The sequence below is a fragment of the Leptinotarsa decemlineata genome, unplaced genomic scaffold, assembly GCF_025532065.1.
Source record: "Leptinotarsa decemlineata unplaced genomic scaffold, Ldec_3_MD MMD2_tig00002082_RagTag_RagTag, whole genome shotgun sequence".
Taxonomy (NCBI): domain Eukaryota; kingdom Metazoa; phylum Arthropoda; class Insecta; order Coleoptera; family Chrysomelidae; genus Leptinotarsa; species Leptinotarsa decemlineata.
Window position 1 is genome coordinate 267,234 of NW_027412573.1, and position 27,016 is coordinate 294,249.

Below are 27,016 nucleotides of genomic sequence, written 5' to 3' on the forward strand. Positions count from 1 at the left end.
CTCCATTTCAAATTCTGCTGCCACCTAATGCTCGATATTTTTTATTTTTTAAGGTAGTTCCGGCTGTTTTGAAAACTATTATTTTTCTGAAATCCTCTACGAAGTATGGAGGGTGGAGATTCTAAGAAGATTCAATAATTTCGAGACTAGCGCTTTGTATAACTTGTTGTTTTACAGGAAAGACTGTTAGACAACTTTCAAATCAACTCAAAAGATGATAAATGATTTTTTATTTTCAATAATGACAAAGTTGAAGTTTGCTTCATTTAAATTTGTTAGGTGTAGGAGATTTACAAGCAAATGTCTATCAAATATATATATATTTACATCAATCAGCAACATAATATATGTTTCACTACAATTAAGTACTAACTCCTAACTCTACAATAAAAAGTCATTGCAATATTGCATCTTACCCTAATTCACATTAGTTTTTCTCTACAGGAGAAAATTCCATAATGAATTTTTGATAAAAGCATGAACAATGTATGAGGTTGTCATGTTATTGATCTATGGTAAATATTATTTTCTATTTATTCTTGTTGCATCATCACAAAATTGGAACCTGGAAAAACTTATAGTTAGTTGCAGAGATTCTTATTTTTCAATGGGTTAAAATTTCCAAAAAAAAAACAATTTATGAAGAATACATGTCTAGGTTGATGCAAAAACCAAGAATGTATGCATAGTTCTCAATTTTCCTCAGTAAACCAATAATCTCATGCTTGAAGGCTGGTTAGATATCCTAGCTGCATCTGTTTCATAAGTATATCGCTCTCGTTCATATTTTCTCCAACACTCATTGTCTGCATTCTTTGACTTCTCTCTGTCCCACTGGTAGAGTTGGTCGAAAGTTGCTTTTGACGTACCCTTTGAATTCGTCGCAGGGGCAGCTGTCTTCTTTGCAGTAAGATTTCAAGTTCCTGAAGGCTGTCAGCTGTAACATGTAATCGTTTTAGATAACAGTTTTATCGATTAGAATTTCTTCGTACAATCACAAGGTAATGGAAAATGAAACTGTAGTACAAATCATCTAAAAGAACAATTCGTTCAGGCCAGTCTCAACACCCTACACAGTAGGTTAATGGACTGACACCTATCAGAAAACAACTACTCCCCTGGCTAATACCACGAAGGGCGTTGGATTATATCCGACAGACTGGCCTGAACGAATTGTTCTTTTAGATGATTTGATTTATAGCCAGTCTTCAAGTATGCCCATTGACTATACGTGAAAGAAACTGTAGTATATCATTCATTGCCCAGTTTATTTTGTGCTGATTATTTTCATGTTAATATTTATGTAAGCCACGTATTCAGTGAAAAATGAGTAAATTTCATCGTCAATATTTTTAGACGTCTATACTCATTAATTTTACTGGTGACCGGGACGAAAAATATTTAAAAAATTAAAAATAGAACAAGAAAATCACCTGTTCGTTGGAGACTTCGATCGGCTCCTTGAAAACGATCCAAACGACACATTCAGAACAAGGCGGCGTGGTTAAAGATCCTTGGTAAGTGTAGTATCCACTATTCTCTGGAAGAAGCAAGGCCGGATTCAGCGGACCGAATATTTTGGTACTTTCGCCTTTGAATTCGATTTTTTCCAATTGTGCGACGACCTTCTCTATCTCGTCGTGCTTCTTTCCTGGCTGTGAAAATTTTCAATAAGTAAATCATACTGAGTGTATCTACTGAAAACTCTTTTCCCAAGATTGCATCATACCTTGATGATGTTAACTTGATTACCGAAATGCACGTCGAGATTAAGGATTTTTGTTCTGATGCGAAAAAAGTGTTTTCAATAAATTGATTTGCTCTAGAGGTTCCAATTCTACCCTTAAGGTAGGGGTACTTATGAAATGTAGGCATGTAAATAGTTCATTTTAATAAAAAAAGATTTTTGCTTTTGAATTCTACCCATATTGAGTATGCTTGATAAAAATTCAGTCGTTTTGAAAATGTCCTCCAGAAAAGACGGTTGGTACAAATATGTAGACGACGTTTTAGCCTGTTTTTCAGGAACATATTGACAGTTAGTCATTATTTTTTCAATACATCAATTCCATACAGCAAAATACAGGGCTTTTCATGATGAGCGTTAATTAGCCGTTTCTGACAAACTATTTAACGGATCAACCTGAAAATTTCACAGTATACATAAATCAATATGACTTACACGCCTAAAATATTAAAGACGAAGCGGCGTTGTCGCTTCTACTATAAAGTAGCGACTTCTTTGATTTTTCAAAAGGAACACCCCGTATATAATATCATATTATGATTCAGTATTACTTTGTCAACAAATTCATATACTATTTCCCTATACCTCTATTACCGTTTAGAAGATATAAATTAATTTCGATATTTTAAACATGAACTTTTATAAATGCTGATAATCTTGAACTCTCTCGCACTAAAACGATCAAATTTGAAATGGAGTGGAGTGATACTATGAGGCTCTTCACTCCGAGTCATATTTTCATTTGCCTCATACAAGGTCTTCAAAAAATGCAGATACTTTGATCTCATGAAAAAATGAGTGGAACTCAATTTTTTCAAATGGAACACCCTGTATATTTCAACATTTTTGAGCTCTACATCCAATTTTAGATTAACTTTGTTCAGATAATACTATTTCTATTTTGAACCGATTTCGAGATAAACTGTTTCAAACGGAAACTGACGTGGTTTTCTTGCTCGTTTCTTTGAATTCATCACTTATTTTGGATATTCAACATTTTCTTTATACTTAATAATATTTCTTTTTGATCCAGTTTTTTAACTGTCTCAGATCAGTCAATTCGAAATTGGTATGTACCTACCTTAGAAAAAGTTACAATTTGTATACATTGAGGTATTGGTCTCTAACGTACAACAGTAAACATCAATATTTTTCAATAGTGTGCTTTAGAAAAATAAATAAACCAATTATTTAACGTCGTTGGTGGTTTTGAATGATTGTGATAGCTACCAATTATAATAGAATAATGTCAAGATTAGGTTACAGTAATGAAGATTTCTTGAATTTATTAATAATTTATGGTGAGTGCAATAGAATTGCAAGTAGAACATGCCGAGTATTTCATGAAAGATATCCATAACTTCCGAAGCCGAATAATAATGTGATAAATCGACTACTAAAAAACTGTACGTTGATTGGAACCTTCCGTCCAAAAATCATTCGTAAGAAGACTAAAGTGGATGATGATGACAATGGTATAACAGTTTTGGGATACTTTCATGCATTTCCAAATGCTTCTCTGCACGAATTCTTAGTAAGCATAAATGGCATCCCTATAAGTTCTACTGTGTCCAACATTTGAAAGAGACTGATTTACCTCGTAGAGTGGAATTCTTTGAATGGTTACTTGTCAAGACTCAAGAGGATGAACATTTCCTTGACAATATCATATGGACAGATGAGGCCAAGTTCACAAAAAATGGAGTTTTCAATAGACACAACAGAAAATCCCCATGTTGTCCGCCAAAGGGGTTTTCAAGAAAGATGGCGCTTCAATGTATTTTGTGCCATAAAGAATGAGTCAATTTTTTATATCGAGTTTTATGATGATAATTTGAATGCATCAATATATGAAAATTTACTGAGGAATGGAACTCAAATGATTTTAATTAATAGACCAGGAAGAGAACGTGTATGGTACCAAATGGATGGTGCTCCACCCCATAATTTTCATTCAGTCAGCGAAGTTTTAACCGAAATTTTCGAAGACAGATGGATTGGTAATAATGGACCTTTTCGTTAGCTTCCTAGAACACCAGATGGCAATCCATTAGATTATTTCGTGTGGGGTTTCATTAAAAATATGGTTTACTCTACTCCAATAACAACAATGGAAGATTTGAAATCGAGAGTTACAACTGCTTTCAATAGTTTGACCTCAGACTTGACCAGAAGCGCTACACATGACAATCTTTTGAAGAGATTACATGTTTGTTTCATTACATGAATCTTCTTAGAATCTCTACCCTCCATACTTCGTAGAGGATTTCAGAAAAATAGTAGTTTTCAAAACAGCCGAAACTACCTTAAAAAATAAAAAATATCGAGCAATAGGTGGCAGCAGAATTTGAAATGGAGTGTCGTTTTTTCAATAACAGATGGCGCAACAATCCGAAAATAATGACACAAAACTTCAAAAAACTTACTAGAGATGGCGGTACCATCGAAAATAGTTCCATTTTTGAGTGCAAGATGGCAATACGATCGGAATTTATTTTTGTTATCGAATACTAGATGGCGCCACAATGAAAACCCCACTTACCTTCATCTTCCAATAATAGATGGCGCCACGACATGAAATGGCTTTACTTTCGTCTTTGAATAATAGATGGCGCTGCCGTCGAAAAATTGTTCAGTTTTTGAGTGATAGATGGCAATGCGATCGGAAATTTATTTTTGCCTTCGAATACTAGATGGCGCCACAATACCCCCCCTTAATTTCGTCTTTCAATACTAGATGGCGCCACGACATGGAAAGAATTTACTTTCATCTTTGAATACTAGATAGTGCAACGATCAAAAATTTATTACATTCGTCATCAGTAGATGGCATCACCATATATCATGAGATTTTTTTTTCTACGCTCTGATATGAACAGGTTTTCAATATGTAGATTCACCTTTTTAACCCACCGTGGGTTCATCTTTGTTATTATTGAGGATGAGAAATCATTCTTTGAGTTAACACGAAAGTTGTTTCAACAGTCTTTCCTGTAACAACGAGTTATACAAGGCGCTGACCTCGAAAATATTTAATCTTTTCAGTATCTCTACCCGCCATACTTTGTAGAGAGGATTTCAGAAAAAATGTAGTTTTCAAAATAGCTGGAAACCTTAAAAAATTAAAAATATCGAGCATTAGGTGGCAGATAGATCTAAAATGAAGTGTCGTTGAATATCCAAAATAAGTGATGAATTCAAAGAAACGAGCAAGAAAACCACGTCAGTTTCCGTTTGAAACAGTTTATCTCGAAAACGGTTCAAAATAGAAATAGTATTATCTGAACAAAGTTAATCTAAAATTGGATGTAGAGCTCAAAAATGTTGAAATATACAGGGTGTTCCATTTGAAACAATTGAGTTCCACTCATTTTTTCATGAGATCAAAGTATCTGCATTTTTTGAAGACCCTGTATGAGGCAAATGAAAATATGACTCGGAATGAAGATCCTCATAGTATCACTCCACTCCATTTCAAATTTGATCGTTTTAGTGCAAGAGAGTTCAAGATTATCAGCATTTATAAAAGTTCATGTTTGGTAAAAAAAATATCGAAATTAATTTATATCTTCTAAACGGTAATAGATAGGTATAGGGAAATAGTATATGAATTTGTTGACAAAGTAATACTGAATCATAATATAATATTATATACGGGGTGTTCCATTTGAAAAATCAAAGAAGCCGCTACTTTATAGTAGAAGCGACAACACCGCTTCGTTTAAAATACTTTATGGGTGTAGGTCATATTGACTTATGCATACTGTGGAATTTTCAGGTTGATCCGTTGAATAGTTTGCCAGAAACGGCTAATTAACGCTCATCATGAAAAGCCCTGTATAGAATTCACAATAGAACTTCAGAACAATAATTCGATAAACGTGTTGGACCTGACCATCACAAAAATTAACAACAAACATGATTTAGCAATCTACCATTAACCAGCCCAAACAAACACAACTATCAACAACCATTCTGAGCACTCTTTCCAACATAAAACAGCAGCCTGCAGTATGATTCACATACTCGTTGAAGCTACATCTGTCAAATTAGTTTCCATTTGAATATTATTGGGGTTTTTTTCCAACAGCGTTATTTCAACACTTCGACACGTGTTTCGATCACCAAGTGATCATCTCCAAGAGGAAGATCAAACCAGTTTGAAGATGATCACTTGGTGATCATCGACTGCAATGTAGCTCGTGACCAGAAGTTAATATTGGAAAGACATCGAAAAATATCAAAACCACAATCTCCGAACACATAAGAAGTTTTGAATTGAAGAAAACCAATTCAACCTTTACATGCCATCTGTTGGAAAACAATCGAAACTTCGATACAAATTACGATGTACAATTACAATAATATCACGTCTTCTCCTCAATATTACATCAGAGTTGCTAATCATGAAACGCTTGAAACATGTTCAACTATTTCTTCGTGAATATTGTCAATTAATAGGTCCGTCTTCAACCCTATTTATTGTAAATCCCTCGTATCTTTATAAAAGTTTCTTGGTGATAATAAACCTGTTCTGAGGGATGTCGCTTGCCGATATCTCGCGCCTAAGGGCTATTGTCTATAAACACAGATAAACAAATGTTTCGTTTCATGTTTCAGAAATTTGGGGAAGTATTGAACGTGAACTCACTTTCAAGAAAACGCCTAAAACACATAATCCGTCAGGATGCTGGGCAGCCTCTCCGAACGATTGATATTTTGTTGAGTTCCAATGAACCAAATGAAGCTGAAACAGAAAATGAAAGAAATTCACAATCAGTACTTGGAGTAAACATAGTACAGATGTTTTTGGCAACCTGATATTTACTTTCGGTAGATGTATTAATGCAAAGATGATTCGTAATAGTCAAAGTTACTTTTTTATTTACGACGATAAGCAAATATTCTTTATCGTCTTAGAATATATCGTATTATGAAAAATGAGAAATAAAACTGTCTATGTTTTACACCACTTGTGTTTGTAACTATCGTTACTGCAGTTTCTTGAACATTGAAATACCAAAACAAAGCTCTGGCCTATATTACTTTCGACTATCATTGATCCTTCAATTCGAGTACATCCTTGAAAAATAGGTATATTATTTTATTTCCAATGGAACTTTTAGCAACCAGTATATTCATTCAACGTTGATCATTTTCCTTACCTCTCCTGCGAATGTTTGTCCATTAATTGTGTGCTCTGAGCCTTTGTCGTTAGACTCTCCCCAATGACAGTGGAATTGTTCCAAAATGTATTTTCCTTCAAGTGGTCCACCGGTTAATTCTACAAACGAAATTATTTTTTATATTAGTTGTGAAATATATGGTCACTTCAACTTCAAAATGTGACAATCGTATCTATTTGACATCTCAAAGTTGCTAGGAGTATTTTTTCGATAATAGTTTCAAGTGGACCAGGATATTTGAGAGCAGAACAACTCGAAAATAAACATTCGCAATCCAACACTAACAGTTCACGAAGAATTGGAAGTGATAGTTTCATCCAAATTTTGGGGTTCTTCTTTGTTGCATCTTATGTTAAACTGGTTTTCATATTTTTTTTGTGTACATATGTTATAAACGTATTTTGGACATTCGGCGGAAAACTAGTAGGGGAGACTGGGGCAAGATGAGATAGCTACGACAAAACTCGTTATACAATAAAAATTAAACTCTTTAATAACATTCTTTAACAAAAGAGGTAACCATTATACATTTCTCTCTTGTAATTAAACGTTGTAGCATGCAAAATCACAGAACTTTTTTTGGCAAATAATGAAAAAATAAACTCGCAAATTTCCCGTTTTGCCCCATAACTGGGGTTAGATGGGAAACACTGTGGGGCAAAACGAGTAGCCTTTTTAATCGGGTAGACAGCGTTCACAAATGTGTGCCTCTTCATCTTCCTCAGCTACTCCGGCATATGAATTATGCGCCCAACCGTGGCACATGCCGCAGATGACCCTACCTTCGGTTGAATCTGAGTATAAGTACCTACAATAGATGCAAGCACAGTCATCATCCTCTCCTTGGGATGAACTATCTTCCGATTCAGTTTCTTTTTTGCACCTTCTGGTTTGACGCTTTTTCTGCAGGTTTTCCTTGTCAGTTGTCTTTTTAATCTTCTTTGCAGTCTTTTTTCCAGGTTTCTTTATTTGTTTTTTACCTTTTTCAGTCACTTAATTATCAGTACATAGAAATTGTTATTTTAATGACAAGGGCGGGGCAAAACGGGATAGTATCCCTTTACCGGCGAAAAAATCTGGTTTGAATTTAATGTTTTGGACTACTATAATAAGCTCGGAATTGAAATAATACATTAACACAGGTACTTACATGTCTGTACATCAGTTTTTCGAATCAAATATCGCGTAAAAACACTTGCAATATCACTTTTTTTCTCTCTGCAGCGCAAAAACGAGTTCTAACCTGTTCGCTCTGCTTGGACACACTAGCGGAGAGTGAAGTTCTTGCAAATGGCGCTGTCGCCGCTCCGAACACGATTACTATTCACGCACACAAGCTTACTTCCCGTGCTGCCCCGAACTTCATCTTGCCCCGGTCTCCCCTACCTTATTTGGATTTTATAGGATTTTTTCTTGCGTAATTGGAACAACCATTATTATTGAATGCATAGACATTTAATTAATTACAAAACTTATTAAATATAATGTAATTGTTAATAACGCATTCAACAATAATTGATAAACTTTATACGGCGTGTTTTTGACCGGGGCTACCGGTTGACCTTTAATGATGCTCTAACCGCGGGCTCTCCGCCCTTTATCTTAAAAGCGATTCAACGTATGAAAAAATTTTTGAAACAAAAGTTGTAGGGAATAAAATCCTCTACAATATTGATATCCAATACAAATAGCGTAAAACCCATAGGAAACGGGATATTTGCAAAAAATGTGCAAAAATTGGATTTTTGTGACATTTGACCATATATTTTAATTTTGCGTACCATATGTAGGTTCTGAAACAACTTTAAGGGTGTCAAAATACAAGTTTTTACGAGTTTATAGCTGAGTATTTCAAATTCCGAGGTGAACTTACTAAGATGACTGGACTATTACGAAGATGCAAGCTATGGGATCGATAGAACATTTCTCACTGCGAGACATCTATAGTTAATACCAGGGCCTATGAACAAAGCATTCGCAATCCAAAAAAAAACACCACTACGGCGAGTCTAAACATCGCTGTCTGGTGATGGATCAGTAATGCTTCATTTTTGAACTCTTGTTTGATCTAGTTGCCTCGTTCATCTTTGATATCCGAGAACTGAGTTCTCCGTCAATCCCATAGATGGCGTTTTCGTAGAAGTATATCTCACCACTTTTTCTTAAACAAATACATGTTTCAAGTGGCAAAGACCAATCTTTTATAACATTTACCTGAGCCGTGTCCATGTACGTGAACTTTCCAACCATATCCAGGATTGCTAACGTCGTCTGTATTTTCTGGAACGTATTTCCATTCCAACTTCTTATTGGCGTTGAGCGTCTTCAGGTCAACGGGATTGATGTCGATGGGACTCTGTTTCTGACCAGCAGCTTCTGGGTAGCATTGAGGCCATGTGTTTGGCCCTAAAAATAAACATTTTCAATTAATTTTTCAGTTCAACGGAATATTTGCCAAACATAAACAGAATATATGTTTTATCATGGGTTCAAAAAGTACGATTGCAGAAATGGAACTATTTTCCATTTCCATAACTATTTGGAATTTGATTTTTGAAAAGTGGAATCAGTCTTCATGGTCAGGGTTCGAAACTATTGTTTTAATTCGTTAATGATTTCGAACTACTTATTATCTATTACAATGATATTAAAGCTTTATTCTGTGATAGTTTATGAATAATTTTTCAGTAAATTCTTCTTTAGCATGGGTTTAATGCTAGACAATATTTTTTTTAACTTGTCTCCAAAGGTGAGTGTGTTCTATTAAAAAAACACCCATTATCGATACTGATTTCATGAGAGAGACCAATTTGTGGATATATTATGTTGGTAGATGCGTGACAATTCTACAAACATCTTATGTAATTTTGATCTACATAATTCATCTCTATAAAGCTCTGCCTTTCTTTTCGCCTACACTTTCCTAGTGAATTTGTAAACATATATTTTATTCATGACAAAAGCGAAACAAAACATTTCTAGATGTTACATCACTTCAATCCATAGTTCTTTCAGTGAATTAAATGTGTTTTATGATCGTCAAAATATTAAGCAGACACAAATACGGTCTGTTTTACCTTTCCAAAGGCAGTTATTTAATTTATTTGCAATGTCTAAGTTTGAATCGAGTTCGTTTATATTTAAATTGTTCGTCATAGTTTTGTCTCTCGTAGAACAAGTTAAGTGTTTTACGTAGAAATCGATTTTGTCGTGTTACAATAATACTGAAAATTGCTTTACTGAATAACTATAAACAGGATATTTCTCAATTGTCTCTTGAGTTTGAATTGAAATGAGATTAGACAGATTTTTTATTCTTAGAAATCCATTGAGAGAATTGCTCTTAGCGACATCTGTTGACATGATAGTATATGAACTAATGGTTCAGAACTATGTCTGTTTGTAATTTAAAAAATTGTTGTTATCAGGATTTTAAAAATATTCAGTAGTAAACATATTATTGTCTCAATCATTTCAAAAACAATTCATTAAGTACTAGTTGATTATTGACAATATCCAGTAAACGCAAAATTAAGATAATAGTGCTGTCAATTATGTACAGTATGTGATTATATTATCTTAGCAGTTATTTTTGGAAATATTTGTGACCCAAGATTGAGGGTGAACAGCTAACTTGTTGATTACAAGGTTTATTGCTGTTGGAAAACGAAAAACAAAATAATTTTGAGACATTCAGATAAAAAAAATATTATGGCGATTATGATTCTTTGGTGGGATGTTCTTTGTAATTTTCTCATTTAAAGACGTTACCAGCACGAGTTCTACTAGAGTAATTTTTAAATTATATTTATTTTTTATTGAATTTTGAACTATTTGACAAATGGATGATATCTCACATTTTAACTTGTTTAATAACATAAATATATATTTCCTGTTTCTATAAATATACTGAATTGGCAAGAGTACAAGTTATTGATTTTGCTCTAAATTGAAATCCAAAAATACCAAATGTACGTAATAATATATCTCTAATTTTCCTAGTGCTTTTCATAGTTTTTAGCGAAATTCTGAACTTCAATACATTTCTCAGCTCTATTGAAACCTACTTGTCACATGAATGGATTCCTTAAGAAATTACTTTTTTAATAATGTGTCACAACTAGTATTTCCCTATTTGAATTCTAAGCGTGTTGGTCATCCACACTAGAGGCGAGGGAAGAGATAAGACAGTTGAAGTTATCACAAACAAATTTTCCTTTGGAATTGAAATTCGACCTGTTTCTTCATTTTTTCTTGAAGATATTCGATCTGTTCCATTTTCGGTGTCACACACTGTATAATCCTGAGAGAGACACTGTATATAGTTTAATAACATCCGAATGTTATAAACGTAATCAAGAGAGACAATTAAGAATGTGCTGCACGCAACGAAATTTTCATTTCCTCATTCAGATAATTGAGGATGGATCAATCAGCACTGTTGTGAACATCGATCTCTCTTGTAGTATTATTTTATAGTTTTTACTTTCGAATTGATGGAAAATTGATAAACTATTTGAGAATGAAAAATATTCTGGAAGAAGTTTAAAGTGCAACTTCTTTACAATAAAACAATTGCTATTATTGTTGAATTTGACTCACCATTCGTTGGTCCGTATCCCCAATCCAAAGCCATTCTGTAAAAAAAATATATTAATATATTTCAATCAGTCGAAATGGATTGTTTAGGATCATTGTTATCTGAAAAAATATCTGTTAATTACAACGAAGTTTTATTTTTATTCGTAAAGATTATAATGACCTCTCGACACCAAAGCGACTTATAAAATAAACACCACAGTTCAGTTTTCAATCGAACGGAATTTGTCACTGTTGACCATCTGGAATAGTTTCATTAAGTTACAACTAATTTACCACTAATGGGGCTTCTTCAAGATTTTATTGAAATTATGCAATGAATCTTTCATTAAATTCAATAATAATCGAGAGAGTTTCTGAATTAAAATTTTTTGCAGCAATGGGAATGTGATGTTTTTACCTTCAAAATTTCCCCACAGAAAGAAATTCATCTTTTGTAACAGCTACAGTTTGTTTGCTGCATTTCGACTTAAATAAATACAAATATGCACTTTTTTGGGGGTCCATACTTCCATTACATTGGCAGATGAATACAAACCACTAAATAATAACCACACTTCCACATCGCTTACAGAAAAACGTCCAAAACTACAGCTATCCTACTTCATATATCTGATGACGTCACTCCAAGTTTCTCTGAACTACTTCTCTAAAGCTGTTTTCTGAAGCAGAGAATTGTTTTACCAATATATACGAAATTACATGCCAATATTCTTTTTCTAATGAAAAAAGTGGCAATTACCCTACAAAGTTTCCCTAAACAAGCAGCAGTCTAAACAAGAGCATGCAGGGGGACGGGGGAGCCCCCCTCCCTGCTTTTTCGATTCGGGAAAATTTGGGAAATTTTAGGTCGTGAAGATAGAAAACAATAATAGTAAAAAAATGAATAAAAATCAAAAAAATAAAAATGAGAAAAAAGAAAGGGAGAGGCAATAAGAAAAGAGAAAGAACCAGGAGAAGGTTGGGATTTCCCAATACGCATAACTTGGAGATAATTCTGAGTTAGTTGGAATATTCAAAAAAGTTTAATTTCTCCCAAGTAGGAGAACAGTCCTGGAATTTTGAAGTGACAATTTTACAAAATTCCCAACTTCATTTTCATGTTTACGAAAGTTGGTAAATTTTGCTGATGGGGTTGAGAAAATTTGGATTCCCTCCCCCCCACTGGTTTTTCTTTCGCTACGGCATGGGGTGATAGGAATTTTTTGTTTCTTATATTCTACAATATGGCGAAGGCGTATATGCATATGTTTTAATAGCAGGTACTTCGTGATTTTGAAGGTAAAAATTATATAGAATCTCTAATGACCCTTGACGTTGAAGGTTGAAATGATTGTTTCCGTAGTCGTTTTCAATATAATATCTAATTTTTTCAATTAAAATGTCTCATTTTTTTCAGTTGTTTTCGAGATTATTATTTTTTTTAATTTCCACAAGAGAGCTTAATCTTTTCATTGAATTATGAATATTACGCCTGAAGAAACTATTATATAGCGAAACATGTGTTGAGTGTTCCTTGAATACACTCAAAGAAGTGTAATACATCTAGGAATAAAGATTTTTGTGTTTCTGTTTTTCAATCATTGAACAAAATATGTTGGAAACTTCCAAAAAAAGGAAGAACAAAACTACTGGTGATTCAATAAAAACTATGGAGATATATACAACATAAACAGAAGTTTATAGAATAAAATTTTCTATTTGGTAAAATCGTATTCCAGTAGCTTCGGCATATCTAATGTTCTAATCAGAATTCAAGCATATCTCTTGCGCTTTCGCCCTTGAATTTTAATGGATCGACACGTGATTGTTACTCAACAATGGCTTCAAACCGTAAACATTCTAAGTTTAATGGCTCACTTGTGACTGACGATTTTCCGGTGCTTTTTGCTTATTAGTCGCAAAAAATTTTACTGCCAATCGTTGAAAGGTGGCGTGGAACAAAGTTTCTCATTTGACCAAACAAATAATTGCTTTATTGAACTGTGCTCGAAAATAAATTGATTCAACTACGGTGTGACTTTTTCAACACACTTTCAAGCGATTCCAGTTATTTTTAGTTGACAATAATGCCTACCCGTTATGTAAGTTATGTAAGCTAGCTTTTCTCTATAATGGTAAAATTATTATTATCATCAGTCTTGTTACTTTGGAATGTCTTATCTATTCAAACTCACCTAGGAAGTAAAATATACAGAATATCAAAATTTCACTTATATTTTTTTAATCAGCATTTTTATATTACTGAACTAATAACGATTCCCCTTGAATACATGTAAATTAGCTAATTATATTAATACGCAACGGAATCTTCAAAGAAACTGATGTCAGTAGCAATACATAAACAGAAACATGTGTTGATGCTCGGCAGACTATACTGAGTCAAGTAATAACGAATAAAAACAAAAACGGTATTAATACCAACAATTAGGCCTTCTTCCTGTGTCGATACAGTTTTAATGAAGAGTCGAGGAATACGAGGGTGATACCAAATATATCTAGTCGTAAAAAAAATATTTATTCTTTATTGAACACTACGAGATTTGCAAATAAAATAATACATAAGCAAATAGAGTGCTCGCTCGGCTTTATTGTCTCAAACGCTATTCAGTGGACCGCGTATTTCATCCAGATTTTGTAGCACATTTCATATTCTGGTTTCCAATGCATACCGCATCATTTTCATTATCCCATAACTACTATATCTAGAAGTGTTAATAATGTTAACAGTGTAGATATATTTTTTCTAACTTTCAACCAATTCAAAAGAAAGATTCCCCGTTTCATTCAAAATTGATCTTACTATATGTATAATTATTCATAATTCTAATTGTATACACCTATAAATAAATAAAATGCTGGATGTTATGAATAAATAAATAAATGAATAAATAAGCTCCGTTCACGACGACGGCTCTATTATAGAGTACAAAAATGACCAAAGGAAATTCTGTGTCATGCTTTTATAGTCATTTGAATCATTATGACTATTATTACCTGACAAATTTCTACATGATAAATTCATTGCTTTCCTGATTTCTATTTAGTTGTGCTGAAAACTAAAAAAAAATCAAAACATTTCATAACGTCAGGTGATTTTGCAAATGCCAAACGGTATAATTAAAAAGGTGTTTCTTGGACTAATTTGTAGTTATAAATTAATAGGTACAATTTCATATCATACCGTGATGTTTTTCCTGCAACTATTCCCAACTTCTTGGTGATGACCCTGATAGCGTAGTAGCCAGATGCAAGTTTTTTGTTGAGATATTTTACGTGGTCATCAAACTTCAGGGTATTATCAATCCATAATCCCAAGAATTGGGTGCACATATTATTTTCAATGACATGGTTCTGGAGGCTTAGGTTTCCAGAAACCAATTTAAGCGAAATTATGTTAGTTTCATATCATTACTATCTAAATAAAGAACGTCTGTGGTCTGTGCCCTAGTTTGCCTTCAAAAAGAAGCATCTATGGATACTATTTTTCACTTGGGAACCCATTTATTCTTTTGGAGAAAATTCTTCCGGTTTGGCAAATATAAAATTTAGCACAAGAAGAATATATCCAGAATAATGAAATCTAAAATAATGAAAACCTTCTTATGATGAAATAATCAGGACAAAGAACGTAGATTTTACTGAATTTTCCTGCAGCTAGTATATGATTGTTTGTCAGTTAGTTAATTAAACTAGTGAATGATCAACATCCGAAAGTCTTAAATCAAATAAGTTATTTTCAATTCATACCTATAATGAAACTAAAAGAAAAACAGTTTATTTACCTATTACTTATTGAGTAGTTTCATCAACCACCGAATGGCAAAAAATATTTCAGTGGAAATCGAACAGATAGCTGTTGAATCAAACCGTAATTGAAACAAAAGCCCAGCTGAAAATAGCAGAGTGAAACAACAAGCCTAAAATAAGCTCTTAACATTCCAGTCGCACTGAAACAAAAATAAAAATATATGCAGTCAACGACTTCGTTTAGGAGAACGAATATCTTTTCATTCGAAACTTACGAAACGAATTTGTCGTAGCTTGTTAGCAACTTGACAGTAAACGAATAAGCAAATAGTTGGGTCTTGTGATATCCCGGAATCGGGAATGATGTTCTTTGCTCTTATAAGTGGTGGAGTTGACACGAGATTTAGGTAAAAGGAAAATTAGAAATTATAGAGACTTTTTGTGAATTTGTAAAGCCTTTGAGGCTTTACAAAATTTGGAGCTTGCAATAAAATATAACGATACAAAAATAATTCTCAGTATTGTGGCTTCACCACAGAAAAATTGACTGCTATCAATTCATTATTCAAGGAAAACCGTTGAATATATGTATACCGATTTCTCCGAAGTCTTCAACAATTTAATCATGACTCACTTATCTTCAAGCTCAAATCAGTGGATATAGAAGAACATTTCTTTCATTGGATACAGAGTTGACTTTGCATGCCAAACATGACAAGTCAGTACCTCGACTTCAAGAGGAAGATTGAACTGAAGATGATCAATTGGTGATCGAAACACGTTTCGAGGTGTTTAACATAACGGTTTTGTGTTGGGATAAAATTCTATAGTCCGTTCATAATTTGTTGATAGCTCACTGCAAGTTTGACCCTCATTAGAGAACTGAAATACAGAGAGGACAGCTAATTTGATATAATAACAAAAACCAAACTAAAACTGGCAGTTTAAGATGTTTTCGACTAACCCACCTTGTTTCTGAAGAAATACAATACAGCTATAAAACTTTTAATCCGATTATGTAGGTATTTTGAGTGGAAATGAGTGACCAGTGTCGTAGAGTATATGATTTAAACATTAGTTACTTTAAATAAATAAATATATTAATATTCTTAAACTGTAGGTACTGTAAACTGTATTTTTATTTTAAAAAAATGTCTTTATTTTATTCAAAAATAATAAGTTACTTGCAATTTGTAAAAGTTACATTTATTTAATTAATACCTATTTTTAAATGATATAAACTACGATTACTTACAAAATTATTCAAATTCAAAATAAACAGGATCATCTTCGGAATCCGAGTCGTCTTGCAGGTTAATAATTAGCGGTTGTGTCTCTACAGTCGCATCAATTATATTGTCAAGATCCCATATTTTTTGTTCTTCTTCTATTGCATGTCTTACTGCATCTCGCCAATTTTGTTCTGTAATATGTTGTAAATACTCATATAACAATTCACGTAAAGCTTGTATTTTATATGACGTATTTTTTCTAGTCACATAGCTTTTCATTTGTGCCCAAATGAGTTCAATTGGATTTAATTCGCAGTGGTAGGGTGGAAGTCTAAGGACTGTGATGTTTCGTCTTTCCGCCATTTTGTCACCTACGTATTTTTTGAACTTAGATTTGTGTTGCCGGGCAATTTTTAAAAGTTCTGCTTTAACCATTCCATCTTCGTAAGGCAGGGACTTATTCCGCAGCCAGTCAATGATATCCTGTTTCTTCCACGCAGTCGTTGGAAGTCTTTCAACTAGTCGTGAATGATAAGGTGCATTATCTAATACTATAATTGAGTTTGGTGGTATATGTTCAATCATCTGCTCAAAATACTCTTCGAAAACATCAGCTGTCATCTCCTCGTGATAGTATTTTGTGCTTTTGGATTCAAATTCCAACAAACCATGCTTAGCAAATCCTTTTTCACTGCCAATGTGAGAAACTATTAATCTAGTGCCTTTACCAGAGGGTGGGGAAATACCAGTAGACCAACCTTCCATAAAGGCTTGCCTGGAGCTTGATATATTTTTATCTGTCCAATTTTTTGTGAGAGTATGACCTGCGTTTACCCACGTTTCGTCCTGATAGTAAATTGGCCTTCCTTCAGCCCGAAATTTTCGTATAGATCTTAGATACTTCCTTCTCCAACATATTATCTCTTCCCGGTCAATCAAAAGTGATTTTCGGTCTGATTTCTCCCACCGGAAATTTAATTCTTTTAAAACTTGCCACAATTTGGTTCGTCCGACATGAGGCAAATCCGGGTCGTCTGTAACTTCTTGTAAAATTTTGTTTAAGTTGGGTATTTCTTTTTTGTAAAAAAATTCGTGAATTTTCCTTCGAATACCATTTTTGGCAAATTCATCAATTTCAATAGGTTTTCTCCCCCTCTTTAAGTATTCGTTTGTATTTGGGTTAGCTATACCTTTTTTTTTTCTTTCTGATAGGAAATTATATATTGTTGACTCCCCTACGCCCGTCATGTTGGCACAACTCTTGATTATGTTCCGAACAGTGTTTGTGGGATTCTGAGAAACCAGAGCATCGTGAACGTTCAAAACAATAGTCTTCTCTCTTGGTGAATAGACAGACTTACTGACTGTACGCAACAGTACCGGTGTAAAACTTGATGATGTTGATGATGATGACGAAGCCATCGCAAGCAATCAAACAAAGAAGCAGGAACGAAAGGTACGTATATGTTTGTAGGAATATGAAAAAAAGTTACTCACGCACTGCACAAAATTCACAAAATAAATATTAGAGACGTTAATTACTGCCGTAGACGCCGAAACACCAACGAGCCGTAAATTAAATGCGATTAAAAAATGTACTAAACCAAAAATTATTTTCGTTCGTAACAACTTCACCCTTTCAAGGCAAGTTTCGAATATAAACTGAAGCTTTATATTTAATGAATAAACACCTCAGGAACCTCCGCCTATGATTTTACGAGTTTTACGACCGTTTTATGACTTGGGCCCTCATTTTGTGCTATCGACAAATTATGAACGGACTATAGTAATATTCATTACTACACAGTGAATTAAAAGAATAGTGTAGTGTCAATTTGTTACAGTTAAATCAAAATAAATGTTAGAAATTCACCTTCTTGAAGACCGGTAGTTCAATAATTCATTTCAAATAAAATCAAAGGAAACTATGAAGAACTATGAATCTTTTATTCGAAAATGTCCTTCCAAGTATCATCTTATAATGGAAAAATCATCTCCAGCCCGTAAATTGTTGGGCTTCAATTTCGTTCTGCTAGAGACGTAAGTGTTGAGCCATAGTGAGACCAACTATACTATGTGGTCGTCTCATTTTAATATTGATATTGATTTTTAGAGAGACGTTGACAGAATATTTTGAATAAGGGTTCAATATTTGAACATTCTGAGCACATTAGACGTGAATAATTTATCTCATAAATGACTAGAAACAGATTTCATGGCTAAGTAAATTAATTGCTTGGAAACAGTCAAGTTTCATGCATTTTCTATGAATTCTACTAGAAACATAAATAGTGATATTTTCAAAATCCCTATTTGGGAAACCAATTATGGTCAAAATCAGGTTATTTCTAATATTTTAAAATCAGCAGATCATTATTACTCTGGCCTCTAAAAGAAGCTATTGTAAATATATGATGTATTCAATTCTGAGATATTATATACAAATGTAAAATTATCTGTAACGGATATGTCCGTTGAAATGGATGAATAAAAAGATTTCAAATTCAAACACCCAAAAAAATTATATCTAAGATGGCTTCAACGATATTTACCTATTCATTTCATGTGAAATTTCGATGGCGTGTGGTCGAAATAGCTGTAAAATATTAATAATAGACTGCCATCAAAGTAACTCCAGAAATAAAATAATGAATAGCAGAACCAATGAGTTGGAGAATTCATATTTAATTTTGTGATGGTTTATTTTCGCCTAAACCTTGATAAACAGTGTTGTTTCGAAATTATATTCTCACAATAATCACAGTAGACTGCACTAATATATTTCTGTCGTAAACGGGATTTAAAATACGTAATTATAATATAAATCACGCGTCTTAATTGGAGCCGATAAATAATTTCTGTGATTATTGTCCTCATTATAAATGGAACCGGTCGTAAACGCACATAACATTTTTTTCCATAGTACAAATAGAAATGATTGGGAAAAAAGGTTACGAGAAATTACGTTCAACACTGTTTTAGAATTTATCATTCAAAAAAATATTTGGTTCTGTTGTTGATGTTTACAACGTCATTGATTTTATTACAAACAAACTTTTTTGAATAATGAATTCTAATTATTCATTCATTCAACATGGTTCTTGACCTGTGAGATTAGAAAATAAGGTCGACAATACACAATATGTTGCTGATTTTTTGTCGGAATTACCGAAGAAACATTTACAATTTGTTCGTTTTCCATAAGTTCAGTTAATTTGACACACCCCCAAAACTACATTCTTTTCTTCCTTCGAAGGTCAACATTAAACCCCTGCTTTCGATTAAAAAAAAAATCGGGAAACGGTTTCACGTCGGACCTGGAAAAATTTTCAAAAAAAGGGATATTTCAGTCTCTATAGACTTTTCATGCAGTAAAATTATTATAGTTACTGATTATACCATAAATAGGAATTTTAATTGTTGTTCGATTCTTTCGTGTACTACGATATTCCAAAAACCGCAGCAGAAATTGAAAGTAATGATTATTCAGATAACTTGAAACCACGAAAACGCAGAAAACTCACGTGTTACTGTTACGGATCGACTTCATAATCAATTCGCAAAAAAAGTATGCGTGTGATATGTTGTAATTATTGTCAGGTCCTCAGTTGTTTTTCAAAAGTGTGGGTGATCAAATTTTTAACCCCATAGTGATAGAACTAGGTCTATTCTGGATGAGCTGAATGACTTTGTCTAAACCATGAAAATCGATCCAGACTTTCTTGGGTAATGAATGGTGTAACTAACACGATATTGCAACTTTGTTTTATATATTAGATTGAAAAAAAATGTATAAATTGAAAATAATTAGGCCATGTAATAACTTGCTCAATGTAATTTCACTAGTTCGGACTTCCATTGTCTACTATATAAAATGATTTGAAATCCCTGAAACAAGTAAAAAAGAATAATTAAAAAAGAATAGTTGAAAATAACAATTATATTAAGCAACAATAAACCTGAAATGAAATGATAGTGAAATAACCCACAAGTAAAAATATAATAATTGAATAAATAAAAATTAAACGAATGAAAAATGGCAGTCACTCATCTTGTGTAAATGGGATCGCCACTTTCACCAGTCATAGCCAACATATATATGGAGTGGTTTGAAACTCTGGCCATTGAAGAAGCCCACAAGAAACCTCGAGTCTGGTTGAGATATGTTGACGACACCTTCATAATATGGAACCATGGAAATACTGAACTAGACGCCTTCCTGAAACACATCAACAGCGTGAGACCTTCCATCAATTTCACAATGGAGAAGGAAATCCACAACGAATTGCCATTCTTAGACGTTTTGGTGAAGAGGACCGACACTAAGTGGGAAACATCTGTATACCGAAAACCCACTCATACGGGACAGTATCTGAACCACGAATCCAACCACCATCAATCGACAAAAAGAGGAATCATCAAGACTCTATTAGACCGTGCTTTTGGGCTCTGTAATACAAAGGAAGGTCTCGAGAAGGAACTAGACATCATCAAAAATGATCTTCAGCGGAATGGATACTCCAAAGCGATGGTAGAAAATACTTTGGCTAAAAGACAGCAGGAGCCTCGCAAGGAAGAGAAGCCGTCACAACCAGTGCTTTCACTTCCCTACATCAGAGGATTATCGGAGAGGATAAGAAGAATTGGTTCCAAGTACAACATTAAAACCTGTTTCAGATCCGGTAACACTATCCGTAGCAGCCTCACGAAAACCAGGCCTCCAAACGCGGACTGCGATTCCAAGAATTGCATTTACCGGATACCCTGTGAGTGCGGAAAATCCTATATTGGTGAAACTAAGAGGCCATTGAATGTTCGCATTGCCGAGCATAAGAAGCACACACAGCGAGGAGAAACCAGCAAATCAGGAATAGCAGACCATGTTTGGACCCATCAACACAACATCGAGTGGTCCCAAGCTGAGATCTTGCACAGAGAGGAACATTGGTTCAGGAGAAAATTTAAGGAAGCCGCATACATGTTGTCCAACAACGTATTCAGCCAGGCCAGCGTAGATATACGAAACATATGGAAACCCATCATCAAACGAAAAATTACCAACTCCCGCCAAAACGGTCATCTCTCACGGAATCAGTGAAGCGGAAAATGGAAAGTAGAGAAAGTGAAAGTATTTCAACGACCTATAAAATAGTCATCTCTCGGAGGAATCAGTCCAGTCATCACCCGAAGACGATTGTAGATACCAACAATCGAAACGTCGTGAACTAACGTGACTTGGAATCTCTACACTTTTTTATTTTTTATTATTTTATTTTTTCATTCGTTCAATTTTTATTTATTCAATTATTATATTTTTACTTGTGGGTTATTTCACTATCATTTCATTTCAGGTTTATTGTTGCTTAATATAATTGTTATTTTCAACTATTTTTTTTTAATTATTCTTTTTTACTTGTTTCAGGGATTTCAAATCATTTTATATAGTAGACAATGGAAGTCCGAACTAGTGAAATTCATCACGAAACATTGTCAATCACCTTCAAACAAACATTGCTCAATGTAAGATCTTCAACATTTTCTTCCAGATATTTCAATAAGGATTATCGTCTCTTGTGTAATTACTTCATTATATTTAAAACATTTTGAAAAAAATCTTTTGGATATCACGTTAATATGCCTTTAAAAATACACTAGGAAAGAAACCATAAGTGTGAATTTGCTTGTTTCATAATACTCGAATTTTTGATTAGTTTCTTCCGAAAATCAATATTTTTCATGGCCCATCAGATATTTGAACAATGTGCTGAAAAAACAATCATTAACAATGGCAAAAAATACTTTGTTTTATTGTCTTAACTTCCTATTCTCTATTAAAATATCGAGAAAATCCGTATTGGAAAAAACAGGTTATTACGAGATTTAAACATAAACAATTTACAGAATAATCCCAGATTTATAAACTTACTATTTCATTAGAGATATTTCCAATTATTTATTGCCTGATTGACATGTGTTTTTGATATTTAACTAATTTCATTATTTTGTAGTATAGTTTTAGTATGTTCCTGAAGATTGATAGAAGAATTTCACAATGACATGTTTTTGAACAAATTTAGCAGGCCTTTCATTGAACTCTTATAGATTTTTTAAAAAACGATAGAACGTCCCTCTGAAAGGACAATTTCCGAACAAAAATAACAAATCGATTATTTGAAGCTTCATCTAATAAACTCTATTACAATATATTTATATCTAGTTGTTTTCTTTTTATACTATATATCATATAATTATTGTGCTAAGTATTTATTATCTTTAGTTCAATTCAAGATTTTACAAACTTTTTTTTCTTTTTTATCCATGACAAAATTGTACTGTGATTTTATCACTATATTATTGTATTGCGTTTTATATTGGATTATGTATTTATTGTATTTATTATCTTTAATTTAGTTAAGATTTCACAAATTATTTTTTTTATATAACAAATTGTAATTGGGACTACCCGTTGAATAAATAAATAAATAAATAGTTATTTTTAGCAGATATGAGGGCTGCATACCGTATGAATATGTTCTTGGTTGATTTTTCATATCCGTATAATTATATTTTAATTCAATGCGTATCAAGATAATTGAATTTCCATTTCTGAGCTGAAAGAAAATGTTCAACTTTATTTTTCTTCAGATTTTAAAGAGATTATGGTCAGTTAATAAGGTGCAGGTATTCGTATGTCACTATAAGTAAGAGATTGTTACCTAAACTTCAGCTTAAGCTATTGATAAGTGATTGTAAAAATAATTGGTTGAAATATTTCGATGACTTTTACTGGAAAGAATTTCCAAAAAGACTCATTCGGAATAAATAAGTTTTGATTTCAAGAAATGAAAATGATAATAGTAATTTTCATTTCACTTTCAAGTTCCACATTGGTTGTTTTTCTGGAAAGAGAAAGTTATTCTGACATCAGGAGTATTTTATCAAAACAGGGTGAGTCAGGCTAGTTTTCTAAGATACACTATTTCTGGTTATTTATACAAAAGTGAACTTTTTTATATGATATTAATAACATTATTTGAATATTCATATATGGTAAATAATAAAGTCCTTGTTATTTGAGTTCTAAACTACAGAATATCTGATTATTTATAGATTCTTTTTGTTAATGAAAGATTTTCATTGGTTTTCGGCTGGAAATAAATTGTGAACTCAAATAGTTGAGTTCAGAACATTTCTACTAGAACTCATTTAACGTTTTATTTTGAGATCATTGCTTAGCAAAAACCTTGTTAAAGTTCAGAAAATTGTCGTGAAAATTGCTTCAATGTGAATTAGTGATCGCGGCGTCTTTTATTTTCCAGATTATTTTTAAAATTCACAAAAATTGTCAACATGTTTGCCGGTTTTGTGGTGAATAAAAGCATTGTTTTAAATTTTCTCCTCGAAAAGAAAAGATAGTATTTCAAACAAATCACACTCGATTGAAGCCTTACCTTTTTGGAAACCGTAAAACCAAAAATGAAAACGGAAAAAACACGTAACAGGTGTCGGGACACTTTCAAAACCGTCGTCGTCTCGTCGCGAGCAATAAGAAGCGGGCAATAATCCTCTGGATCAGCGGCTCGAAAGTGTGTTGTGTTACCGAACTGACCGAATAATTCCCCCCCTCCTGCCGCACGTCTCTCCTGGTCTTCGCCCATGGAGAGGTTGCCGAGATTGGTAAACACGCAGGATGGACGAGATACGAGGGCTCATCGATATTTTGCGCTGCAGTCTCCTCGACCGTATTCTCGACAGAAATCCATCCGTAAACTATCACTTTTCTACATTAAATCCGTACTTGACGAATTAAAACGCCTTACATATGAATAATAATCAGTAAATGACTGTGAAAATCACTACGTATGTAGTATTAAAATATATTTTCTTTCAATCTACTGTTTTTTTATACAAATTCTATTGATCAAGAAGATGACTTGGCAACACTGGCCGTATTTGTATGGCCCGATTTCGTCGTACTTCAGAAAAACAATACAGTGTGTAACAACGAAAACTTAACAGAACCCTTTTTGAATATAAAAAGTAGGATTTTTAAAAAAAGCTCAGAAATGTCGATTTCTAATTAAGAAGGGACTTCTTTCAGACTAATTAGATTTTTTGTAGTACGCACCCCCTCAGAGGGGTGCGTCCGACGACCCTTATTTAGATAGGGAAAGTGGGTCGAGTGACACCTTGTTTTAAAGGACTTTCGAATTCCTTTACATCTCTGTTACAAGAAAATTTTTATAACGATTAGTTTTGAGATAATTTGAAGATTTAAAGGTATCTTTATTGAGTTCAACTCTTTTTAAAATAAATCAAATTGTTTTTAAGGTACAATTTACGTTCAGAACTTTCATAAAAAAATATATTTTTGCTTTTTATGACAACCTGCTAATACGTGTCCATTTGATTTCGTAAAAAAGTAAGAATTATTTATTTATTACGAGATTTTTTCGGGGGATGGGGTTGGTTACCACCCTTACATTTTAGGTAAATTGAGTGGCACCTCCTTATGAAGGTTGCCTTTTGACGTGGATATTTTATGCTTCTGATGAAAAAGTTAATCATACTAAAAACTTACCTACACAACGAATACAACCTGCTGATTTCCTTGAATGCTGATGACACAGAAAAGTTTAAAAAACTGTTTTAGGGTTAATAAATCCCAATAATTATTGTTTTTAAAGCACACACAAAAAAGTAACACCTAATAAGGGTAACTCACATAGCGCAAAATGTGCGCCAATTTGCTCCATGCAACAATAGAGATTTTGTTCGAATTTTGCTCTTACATTATTCAACATCTCAGGAGTTATAGCTCGGCATTCATCAATAATTCTACGACGTAATTCATCCAAATTGGCTGGCTATGTAGCATAAACTTTAGACTTCAAATATCCCCACAAAAAGTAGTCCAGTGGTGTTAAAACTGGTGATCGTGCTGGCCATTCAATTGGACCTCTTCTGCCAATCCATTGTCCTTCAAAATGATTATTCAAAAAATTTCGAACCTGCTGGGCATAATGGGGTGGTGCACCGTCTTGTTGAAAATGGATAAACTCATCTTGGCATCTTGGATCCTGTTCAATTATTTCAACTATACGAGGTTGTATTGCCTCTTCAAGAAGTTGTAAATAAGAATCACCGATTGAATTTCCATCAATGAAAAATGGACCTATAATATGATTGCCTAATATTTCGGCCCAGACATTCAACTTTTGGGGATGTTGAGTATGTATTTCTGCGTATTGTCTTGGGTTTTCATCCGACCAATAACGGCAATTGTGACGGTTCACGCAACCATTTAAATAAAATGAGCTTTCGTCTGAAAAACAGATGTTATAAAGCAGCTCGGGATTTTGCATTAATCTCTCACTCATGCCCTCACAAAACTCCTGTCTTCGGTCAAAATCATCCTCATTGAGTTCATGAACAAGTTTAATTTTGTAAGGATGAAATTTGTGGTTTTTAAGGATTCTCCATGCGCTCGGCCATTGCTGATAAACCTCTGGTACTTAACCTGGGATTCGCCATGACTTGACCAATCACTCCAATCGCATTATCGTCATTCACTACCCTTTTCTGAACATTTCTTTTCTAATTTAAAACCGAACCTGTCTCTCTGAATTTTGTGACCAAATCCAGAACGTGATTAGTGCTTAGGTGTTTACCAGGGTTTTGCTCGTTAAATAAAATTGATGTTCTATTAGCATTTTGGTCGTTGCCAAAAAGTAAAGCAAAAACTGAAACCCTTACAGCAGTAGTTTAAGGCATTTTTTAACAAATAACAATACACGACCCGTTTAAACAAAACAATCGAAGATGTACTAATGAAAACTGGAAGAAGAGGAGTGGGTATTGATTTTAAAAAGGGATTTTATTTAACAAAAAAACTGATAAGAAGAACTGCTCGAAATTTTTTTTAATTGGGCATACAAGTTACCAAGTGGTCTGTCTAATGTATTATTAACATGGCAATTTTAACTTCAAATTATTTCGAAAACTAATCGTTACAAAAATTTTCTTTTGACAGAGTTGTAAAGGTATTCGAAAGACCTTTAAAACAAGGTACCACTCGACCTACTTTCCCTATCTAAATAAGGGTCGTCGGACGCACCCCTCCGAGGGGGTGCGTACTACAAAAAATCTGATTAGTCTGAAAGGTGTCCCCCTTTAATTAGAAATCGACGTGTCCGAGCTTTTTTTAAAAATCTTATTGTTTATATTCAAAAACGACTCTGTTAAGTTTTCGTTGTTACACACTGTATAAAAAAAACTCAGTCAAGATTAGGTTGTATCAAAAGTAGTGTTCTTTTTAATGTCATGGGTTTTTATAGCTCCATATCTCAGTTAATATGTATTTTACTGTGTCGTAGTGTGTATACTTGATTGAGAAATTTGTACCCTGGTTCATTTTTCTCCAAATTGTAATTTTCTGTCACTTTTCAGTTTTCCACGACATCGCACCGTCCGAAAATTAAACGAATTGAGCGTCGAAGTTC

The 27,016-nt window shown here is 33.4% G+C and overlaps 2 protein-coding genes across 6 annotated transcripts in view; one reads left to right on the plus strand and one right to left on the minus strand.

Annotated features, from left to right (window-relative positions):
- Positions 1–6,490, plus strand: part of LOC111509117 (facilitated trehalose transporter Tret1) — a 40,122-nt gene extending 33,632 nt beyond the window's left edge. For 2 of the 3 annotated variants that reach the window (XM_074176749.1, XM_074176747.1), the window contains exon 4: positions 6,368–6,490. In XM_074176749.1, coding sequence (XP_074032850.1) covers positions 6,368–6,386 — 19 coding nt within the window. In that variant the 3' untranslated portion in view covers positions 6,387–6,490. Of the gene's footprint in view, positions 1–53; positions 559–6,367 lie in introns of those variants that run through there. The other variant, XM_074176748.1, reaches the window with a different exon arrangement.
- CAH1 (Carbonic anhydrase 1) lies at positions 214–24,124 on the minus strand. Of its 3 annotated transcripts, none has more exons than XM_074176750.1 (7): positions 23,966–24,124; positions 11,536–11,570; positions 9,148–9,339; positions 6,913–7,031; positions 6,399–6,494; positions 1,434–1,655; positions 214–937 (listed from the first exon to the last, which is right to left on the minus strand). In XM_074176750.1, exons 2-7 carry the CDS (start codon positions 11,567–11,569, stop codon positions 800–802), a joined length of 801 nt encoding a protein of 266 aa, XP_074032851.1. In that variant the 5' UTR covers position 11,570; positions 23,966–24,124; the 3' UTR covers positions 214–799. The 3 variants fall into 3 exon arrangements, with proteins under 3 accessions (XP_074032851.1, XP_074032852.1, XP_074032853.1); XM_074176751.1 differs by lacking the exon at positions 23,966–24,124 and adding an exon at positions 15,318–15,338; XM_074176752.1 differs by lacking the exon at positions 23,966–24,124 and adding an exon at positions 13,710–13,732.
- Between the last annotated feature and the right edge of the window lie 2,892 nt (positions 24,125–27,016).